This window comes from Hyperolius riggenbachi, chromosome 5, assembly GCF_040937935.1.
Source record: "Hyperolius riggenbachi isolate aHypRig1 chromosome 5, aHypRig1.pri, whole genome shotgun sequence".
NCBI classification, from domain to species: Eukaryota; Metazoa; Chordata; class Amphibia; order Anura; family Hyperoliidae; genus Hyperolius; species Hyperolius riggenbachi.
In genome coordinates this window covers 132833673-132843983 of record NC_090650.1, presented here as the reverse complement: position 1 = coordinate 132843983, position 10311 = coordinate 132833673, and the positions used below count along the sequence as shown (strand labels likewise).

The 10311-nt window shown below is 41.5% G+C and overlaps 1 protein-coding gene across 1 annotated transcript in view; it reads right to left on the bottom strand.

Annotated features, from left to right (window-relative positions):
- Nucleotides 1-5773: 5773 nt before the first annotated feature.
- MRPL3 (mitochondrial ribosomal protein L3) overlaps nt 5774-10311 on the bottom strand; it is a 140876-nt gene continuing 136338 nt past the window's right edge. The window contains exon 10 of the mRNA XM_068234485.1: nt 5774-6217. Coding sequence (XP_068090586.1) covers nt 6068-6217 — 150 coding nt within the window. The 3' untranslated portion in view covers nt 5774-6067. The remainder of the gene's footprint in view (nt 6218-10311) is intronic.

Genomic DNA, 10311 nt, shown 5'->3' with positions numbered 1-10311 from the left:
ATTGAGATACATTGACCAAGCAGATCCGCAGCCGCAAGCGGATCTGAAAACGCCCAAAAAGCCGCTCGGTGTGCACCAGCCCATAGTAAACATCACCGATAAGCTAATTTCAGCCATAAAAGTTTTCCTGGCAGAATACAACTTCTGAGAGCAGAGGGAGATCAAATACATGAACGATTGACCTTTTTCTAACTCTGGGACACTTATTAGGCTGGCACTGAGCAGAGGCAACAAAACATTCAATTTAGTTTTTAAATGTTTAAATATAAAATAAAACAATGGGATATCTAAAAAAAGGTCATTTTTAGGAGTAGGAGAATAATTAAAATTGTTTATCTCATCAGTTTATTCTCACCTCGGGTTCACTTTAAGTAGTAAAGTGGAGTCAGTACAACTCCTTTTTATATACATTCTGGGTTAGCTATTCAGGAAGGATATAGTGCACAATAAAGCTAGTAGCATTTTCAAAAGTGTATTAGAAATGGTGCTGTCCAAATTCTACTCAGTTAACGTTTCACTGAGTTTTTACGAAAACTGGAGAAAAATGAAGCACTAGCGTACCTTAACTAATTGGGCATCATTATGTTCTACCAAAAAAGTCTACATTTGACTGGTTGTTGCGACCTAAAGTTCCACTTTAGACTTCATTAAAGCAAGCGCGTAGAGAGTTTGCTGACAAACCATCTACATTCGCAGGTATTCTAGCCTGAGAACAGCAGACACCAAAGCTGACAGCCTGCCAGACTAGCCCCGTCAACCTCAAAGCTTAATGCATTATTCACCCATGTGTCTGCCCTCCTCTAGCTCAATCCTCCAGAATTCTTAACGGTAAAGGCAATTTGTCCACCAGGCCAGGTTTTGCATTAAACATTCAGGTGAGCTTCATCATAATGTCACCATGTTAAGCAGACCCTACCATTATCACAAGTATATGATGTATGAAGATACACTTAAACCTTTTATAAGGTTACATTAGGAATGCAGATCACTTCAATGAAAATAAAACTTAAAGAGAAACTGCAACCAAGAATTGAACTTTATCCCAATCAGTAGCTGATACCCCCTTTTACATGAGAAAGAGAATGATTTTCACAAACAGACCATCAGGGGGCGCTGTGTGACTAATTTTGTGCTGAAACCCCTCCTACGAGAGGCTCTGAATACCGCGGTACTCCTGGCAAACTGCCACAATGTAACAATGTTCACAGACAGGAAATGGCTGTTTACAGCTGTCTAACAGCTAGAAACAGCTAAATAATCTGCCCACAGTAACAATGTCACCATGTAATAAATGTCAGAATGTGAATCTGGAGAGGAAAGATTTTACAATGAGCAAACACTGACTAAATCATTTATACATAATTATTGTAAAAATGAAGCACTTTGTTTATTAAATTATTTTCACTGGAGTTCCTCTTTAAGTCTTTCTACTTCTCGAGAGCAAAGAAACCTGTCATCAGAGCTTGCTCTTGTGTTAAATATGCCTCGTTACCAGGTTCCAATAGGTCACATGCAGCCCTAATATTTTGTTTATGGTGTACTTCATCCTTTGTAGTTTTTTTTAAATGTTTTGCATCAGCCTAAAGGAACTACAAAAAGGCACATTTCTGGTACGTAAGCAATGTGCGATTCCTTCTAGGTCAGCAAATCTCTACGGATTTCCAATCCACTACATACACACATTTGTATGCAGGTGAAAAACATATTCCTGTGTGACCTTAATCACCAACATCTCTCCATGTAATGAGCATATTTTAGCACACAGGATTTTAGAGTGCAGGGAAATAGGGAATATTACATAAAAATGGATTTAGATTTTATTTAACAAGCTGAAAGAAAAAAAAAAAAAACTTAGTCCGTGTGTGTGTAATCTACATAGACATACCGTACATTGTGTGTAATCCGCTTAAATGATCTTATCAGTAGGTGGTAATGTATTGAAGGGTTTGCTTTATGTATTAATTGTAATTTTATTTGTACATGGAGAAGACACATTTTCTGATTAAAGCATGTGCCCCATTGACTTAACATTATACATATAGCGTTTCTGCTTAGTGTGTTCCCAGCCTGAAATAACAACTGATTACAGCCTAACCTGCACTAGCAACAGATGACATTGCATAGGGTCTCTCCTCTGATCTATCTTCCAGTGGCCTCATCTTACTCTCTACTTCCTGGTCTTCATGCACATACACGCATGAGGACCAGGCGCTTAGCACTACCATTTTGCGCGGGTGATTTTACCATGATTAGTGCAGTAAAATCACTGTATACTTTCGCGATTCAGAGCAATTACGATCAGCGCTTTTATAAGCATTGTACCGCGATCTCTCCTGAATCGCGGCAAAATGCTGCAATGTTTTGCTATTGCCACTAATCACGAAAAAATCCGCAATCGGCGGCAATCGCGGCAGTGAGATCACTGCCATAGGTTAATATTGCACTAGCGCTTCGGTGATTAGCGGGAATCACCCGCTTATTGCCCTAGCGAGAATGGGCCCCAATGCTAGGTACACACGATACAATTTTGTGGCAGATTTACCTGCCAGATTGATTTTTTCCAACATGTCCGATCTGAATTTCGATCGATTTCTGTTCACTTCTATGGAAATGGATCGGAAAATCGATTGAAAGGCCTCTTACACACTGGATGCATTTCCGATTCCATATGATTCTTTGTCAGATTCGATTCATTGATAGGATTTGATTCAATCTGACATGTCCGATTCATGATTCAATTCAATTTGAATCGAATATTGAATCGGACATGTCAGATTGAATCAAATCAAATCAATGAATCGAATCAAATTTACTTAATGCCTTCCCATAAATTGCTTCAAGTATTGCTTCAAGTAGCCCATGTACAGGATTGAACTCTGAAAGAAGGCTACAAAAAGCTGAAAGCTTACTATTATTCTTTTAAGTTAGCCAATAAATGGTATCATCCTGATTAAAAACTTCTTATTTTAGCCTATGCCTCACTAAACATTGGCTGAGGTGAACTAGAGATCATGGTGGGACCACAGATCAATAAATATCTCACTGCACATTTTTCCTAGTGAGACCTAAGCCCACATTACAGTGCCTACTGCGCTGCAAACTCACCCTGTAACATCCGCAGTAATGGCGGCTGCGGGCACGCTGTTCAGGGACTTCGCCCGTGCCTCTGGCATCTAGTACATCGAGGACGGGTTTGTCTTTTGCACATAGGGTTGCCGTATTGCGCGGGCGCGCGGAGACTGGACCGTTATGCGAGGAGGAGGCGCGTCAGCTGACCAGCCGGTTGGCTGACGTCAGAGGAGACTCACAGCGCTAAGGATTGGCTGATTGTTGTGGGCGCGGCCATAAGGGTCTCCTCTGCTTCATAAGCCTTCACTGTTCACTCGCAACTTGTCTGCTGTTGCGAATACTCACGTGTTAGCGCTCAGACCTTAGATAGTATCCGGTGTGCTTTGATCTGGGAGGAAACCAGGGATTTCACACAAGACTAGGATTATTGTATTACTGTATTTTGATATTCTGTGTATGACTCTGGCTACCCTCTGACTCTGCTCTTGCTTATAGTTTCTGTACTTCTGCTTATCTGACTCTGTTGCTGAACCCTGCCTGATATCTTACTACTCTCTTGCCTGCCGATTCTGCACTGTACCTGCCCGCCTGTTACTGATCCTAGCCGGTCTGACCTTTCTACTCACCAGTGATCCCTTGTCACTGGTGAGGTGCTCTTCCAATAGTACCCACCAGCTCCTCTGGTGAGATTAAGCCAAACTAATCAGTTACTGTGTTCTAATAGTACCCACCAGCTCATCTGGTGAGGTTTTGTCAAACTATTCAGTTACTGTGTACCAATAGTGCCTACCAGCTCCTCTGGTGAGGTCTAGCTAAACTATTCTGTTATTGTTGCACCAAGCACTACATACTTTGTATTCTGCCAGCTATACTTGGTATTGGTGATACTGCAGATCACCACATAATCAGGTATAGCGTCTGTATTATTGGTGATTCTGCATAACACACATAATCAGACGTCTGTGTTGCTACATTAATCGTTACACACCCCCACTGAATAACAAATAAGTCTAGTTATAGCCCAGTCAGTGTACAAATTATAAATGGACCTCTCCTCTAGTGTACCTTTATAAAGGATTAACCTCCTTGCCGGTCTAAAAAATCCGGCAAGGAGGCAGCGCCGCACATTTTTTTTTTTTTTTAAATCATGTAGCGAGCCAAGGGCTCGCTACATGATAGCCGCTAAGCGGCGGCATCCCCCCACCCACTCCGATCGCCTTCGGCGATCAGAGTATGCAGGGAATCCCGTTGAGAACGGGATTTCCTGCAGGGCTTCCCCGGTCGCCATGGCGACGGGGCGGGATGACGTCACCGACGTCATGGACGTCATAGGGAATCCCGATCCGCCCCTCAACGCTGCCTGGCACTGATTGGCCAGGCAGCGCAGGGCTCTGAGGCGGGGGGGAGCAACTCGGCGCGGCGGATCGGAAGTTACAAGCAGCTAGCAAAGTGCTAGCTGCTTGTAACAAAAAAAAAATTATGCAAATCGGCCCAGCGGGGCCTGAGATATCCTCCTGCGCAGGTTACCCCGAGCTGAGCTCGGGATAACCGGCAAGGAGGTTAATGTACCAAAACATTGATACCTCTCCTAAAGCTTGAAGATAATCTCAGACATAGCTAGTAGATAATATGTTTCATCATAACTAGGTCAGGTCGCACTGCTAATGCTCAGAGGAGGCACAAGCCAAAGATCATCTATTTTTTAACCAATTAAAAATATTGAAAGTATAATTTAACAGGAGAAGAACTGATGTAGACCATCTTATTGTTCTGCAATGTGACTACTTGGACCCAAGAGAGGAACAAATCCAGCAGACCAATAAAACCATAGAATTAAGCTTCAAAGTAATGAATTGTTATTAGTTGTTAACTCCATGAATAAAGATCTATCATTTTCTGAAATGGTTAGAATAGAAAACAAATTGGGCAATGTACTTCAAAGAGTTTACAGAAGTCACAGATGATATGTTCACACCTTCCCCTGGATAAATAATGGGCAGCTAACATGGCAGCTCCTATAGCTTTTAGAAACCAGGAAAAAAAAGCGGTGCTTGGTTCCCTTTAAAGTGAAAATAAACTTATGGAATAGTAATTGTACATGTACAGATGATAAACAGAACATTAGTAGCATAGAACAGTCTAATTTTATTGCTTTATTTTTAAGATTGTATAATCTACATTCTGCATTTCTGCTTTTTAACCTAAAAAAAAAAAAGTAGTGATGACCCTTCCTGCACTGAAATCTCAAGCTGTCTCTCCTTGTTTTTCAGTTTCTCTAGCTTCTATTTACTTTAAAAAAAACAGTATGAATTAAACAAGCTGTTCGACAAATTATTTTGCATGGATAACAAGTTTTAGTTTTCTGTTTTTTTAAATTCTTGCTGTACAGAAAGTGACTTCACGTCATTTCTTAGTAAGGCTAGTACTATATATATATATGAGTACAGGTTTATCTCATCATGTCAACTCCAGGTACTCAAGAGTGTATTGACAGCCAAAATTTGTAAATGAATGCAAAATCAGATGATGCATTTCTCATTTGAGTAAGAACTAGTCTGGCACATTTTCATATTCCAGAAGAAATATAATGGAGTATGTTAGTCTTATTACAAAAAAACTAAAAGATGCTGCTGCAGTTTTGGTCAGTTCTCTACATGCACAGGTGTATACAGTATGAGGGTCCCTTAATGAAAAACAAACAAAATTATCAAACTGTCTTTATTATTAACACAAAACATGATGAGCAAATGACAGTGTAAAAGCCATGACAATATTCTTTGAAAAGGCTTCTGTGGATCCACAAGATCCATAATATAAAGCAAATTATTGTTACATACACCATCTTGGTTGCGTTCAGCAGGGAAGTTGGACTGTGTCATTCAGAACAAGACTGGTTGCAATAGATAGGATATCCCTTCTGTAACTTGGGCTGTCCTTATATTACAGAGAGCACAGCCATTGATGACAACATCTATAGGAAAAATAGATGTCAGAGATACTAAGAGTATGTGACAGAGGGTTCATTGAACTGGAACACCTCCTCATCGTAAAGGTCTTCTGGCAACTCTTCATCTCCATCAGCAAAAAAGGTAGGAAATGGAAGGTTTTCAATGCCTTTCTGCTTCACTCGTAGAGTCGTGTCTGTGACCTACAAAACACAAGAGAACATGAACTTTACATTGCAAACTGACAAAGCTTTGCATTTCATCCTACATGTAGTTCTATAGCAAAATGCTTAAATTAAAACCACAATAAATTGGGCTAATTACTTCTGAAAAATGAATTTGGCACTCATAAAATTCAGATTCCAGACATAGACACAGTAAAATATGTTAACATTAGGGCATTAAACTGGCTGTCTTACCATACTTATAAGAATGGTGTAGATATATGACTAGTCCTGATTTAGGAATCTCGGCTTCACTAAAATATCTGTTCGTTTAGTATACACAAGCTGAGATCACAATAAGAATGGCAGTCTTTGCTACATATCTTCTACCTTAAAGTAGGGCTACAGTGTGAACAGAAATAAAAAAAAAAATCAAGCATTACCCTGCTGGTGGGCACTTGTTTAGGTAAGGCTGGGTTCACACCGTACAAATGCACAATAACACTTTCACAGTGGATACACTCAGAATATACATTGTTCACATTACCTTACATTTTGCATCTAATGTGCTCGCATTGTCTCCTGTCTGGTTCACCAACCACCATCCATTTGGTTCCATTATCACTGCTGGCAATGCTGCTCGGATCCACTGCAGGGGAGAAACACTGGCATACAGAATCCTGGCAGAAGCCGGATTGCAACAGGCCCTCCCTTCCACCAGGGAGGATTCTCATAGATCTACCACTCAGTGAGCCAATGAGAATCCTCCTTGGGGACAGGGAATAGGGGATTTGCAATCCAATTGGAGCCTACCGTAATGCTTCTGCCGGGACTCTGATCTGTAAACCAGTGCTTCTCCCGTGCAGCAGAACCATGCGGTGGTGGAACCAAATGGATGGTAGCGAGTGAGAAAAATCAGTGAAACAAACGCAGCAACCAACTTGGTGACCGGCTTAAAAAGGAATCTTTCAGCGATACATAGCCACATACGGAATTATGGAATACTACACATCAATGTGTTTTGCTCATCGTATCGGAACTAACGGATCCATTCCGAATAGACTGATGCACTACTTTGCATAAGATTTATTCGCATGCCTGATGATCTGTTCCGTTCAAATGAACTTTTTTTGGTGCGGTGCGAACCTAGCCTAATAAAGAATGTGGGTGTATTCATAATTTCCCTGTTCAATTAAATGGAGTCAACTGTGGCTTCTGATGTGCAGAAAGCCACAGATGTCTTTAGTATCTGCACACTGTCTCACCACTTGATGTGCAGGTGGGCTTAACATCCAACCCAGTGGTAGCACACACACCAAACAGGCTAGGATAGAGGATCGCGCTATGCAAAGAAATTCAGATCATTACATTCCACTGACTTCTATGACAACTGCAAAAGTGAACCTGTCAAGACAAGGATGACTGCTTCCAATGATAACATTTTACTGGCCATCATACTTCCCTTATGGCTTCATTAAAGCACCACTATCATAAAAAAACAACAATAACAAAAAACAGTAAAATTTTAAATACATGTAAACAAATATAAATAAGAACAAGGTTTCTTTCAAAGTAACATGAACTTTAAATTACTTTTCTCCTATGTTGCTGCCACTTACAGTAAGTAGTAGAAATCTGATGGAACTGACAGGTTTTTGGCTAGTCCACCTCTTTATGGAGCCTTCCAGCGCTGCCAAAGATCCAGCATTTCAGATCTTCAGGCAGCGTTGGGGGTGGGGAGGGTCCTCTACACAGATTCTTGGAGGAAGTGGTCCTCAATAGCTACCTCCCTTGATTTAATCCAGTGTGTGTACTTAGCTTGACCCTTCCAAAAGGACACCCAAGTACGGTTCCCATAATCACCCCACCCACCAAAAGCCGCTCTGTCGTGCACGGTGTCTCTTCTCCCCTATACATAGCAATAGATGTAATAGAAAAATAAAGCAGAAAGGCCCTACATGTGCATTATAGAAAAACTTTATTGGTACAAAAAATATATGAACGTGGGAAAGCAGATTGTTTACCCATTAAAACCCTGTCAGAACAGGAGAGAGCGCTACATCACATATACATGTAAATCACTCCACGGGCCACCAATGGGTTACTGCATGTGGCGATCGCCCGGCATCAGCCTATGCTAATCGCTTCCGCCACCCGTTTGGTCCGGCCATGTTTGGACCCACCACCTGCGCACACCAAGAGGCCTCTTGGTGGCCCGTGGAGTGATTTACATGTATATGTGATGTAGCGCTCTCTCCTGTTCTGACAGGGTTTTAATGTTTTTAATGGGTAAACAGTCTACTTTCCCACGTTCATATATTTTTTGTACCAATAAAGTTTTTCTATAATGCACATGTAGGGCCTTTCTGCTTTATTTTTGTATTGCATTAATTATACAGGAAAGCCCTCCTCGATTGAGTAGTGCATAACTGAATTAAACTGCTTGCAATTTTCCTACAGTTTGATAGCAATAGATGTGTTGCTAGCCTCTAGGCCAGTGTACAAAGCTCGGCCCAAAACTTTCGCCCAACGTATCAAGCTCTAGTCCCTGCAGGTGTTGGTAATTGTTTGTGTGTACATAGCCTCAGTCACATGACAAAGATATGTGCATGAAGTAAAGAGCTGCCAGCAGAATGCGAGTTTCTTCCTCCGCACAGAGCCATCACACTGACCACACCCACCTCCTCCATCTGCTCCCTCCTGTGAAGCACATGGGGAAGATGGGCAGGGTCATCTCGGTTTTTCACAGGAAACACTGGCTGCTGACTCCTCTCAATTAAAGCATTTTAGTACAAAACATAGGTACGACATAGTTTCACTGGTAAGCAAGGGAACTTGTTTATGTCATTACCACAAAGAACAGGAAACCATTCACAGTAAGGTGTCTACATTAGAGACGTGATGAATCTGCCATATCCTATAATCCTCCATATTGTAATAAAAGGTGGAAGTGGGAACAAGGCTCAGTGTGTTCAGACTGTCAATAGAACCTTCAATAACTCAGCTGAGTAAAATGAATATTCATTATTTTGCACCGCACAGATTAAATCTCAGTCAGCCTGTCACTGTTTAGGGTCTAATGGCGCTTGACAGCAAATCTCCACCACAGCGCTGATGTTGAATAAATATGGCTATTTTGGATTAGCAGACATTTTTACAAAAAGATTTTTTGAGAAAATGTGAATTTAAAAGGGAAATGCACTGAAGCTTATGAGAACGCACATTTTCAGGACAATGCACAATTCCATAAAATTTCAAGTTTTGCTAAATTGCCATTTTTTTAATCTAAGAAAAGGAAAAAACATAATCATAACTGCAAAAATGGGTTATCTACAAACATCACCAATGACATTTGAGTCCATGAAAACAAACTAGGGATAAAATGGCAAATTAGAAACTTTTTGCAAGGTACATGGAAAGCGTACATCAAAAAAAGGGCACCCGGTAATCTGGGTATTCAGGAAACCAGACAGTAGAATATCAGTACATTTACAGGAAACCAGATTGAAGAATATGGGTAAATGTACTGATATCCTACCTGTGTATGTGTCCCTGCTTTGCTCTACTGAGCATGTGCCACAGAGACAGCTGTTGTTCGGACGGAGCAGGACAGCCAGGGGGCCAGGCAGGTATGTGCGTGCGCGCGCTGACAGGTGGCAGCGGTGACAAACCTAGGGCCCGTTATTAAACGGGCTAATGTCCCTAGTTTTACTATAAGACTGTAAAAAAAACTATTGCAAAATATCAGTATTAAATTTACTATAGCTAAACAATCCTATTCTCACACTCCTGGTGCCTAACCTTAGCCACCCCCTGCCCATCGCTAACCTTAAACACCCACCCAAAAACCTGCACCCACAGCTAACTTTATTCCTTCTTACCCCACGCCTAACCTCGACGGTCCCTGCTGCTGCAAAACCTGCACCCACGGCTTACCCTATTTGTTCTTACCCCACGCCTAACCTTGACGGTCCCTGCTGCTGCAAAGCCTGCACCCACGGCTTACCCTAACCCATCCTCCACCATTGTGAACCTTAACCACCCCTGCGAATAAAAAGAAAAGCGCAAAAACCTTGAATTTTCAGGCACAACCAATAGGGGCCCATTGAGGGGAAATTTAAGCCTCTACTAAT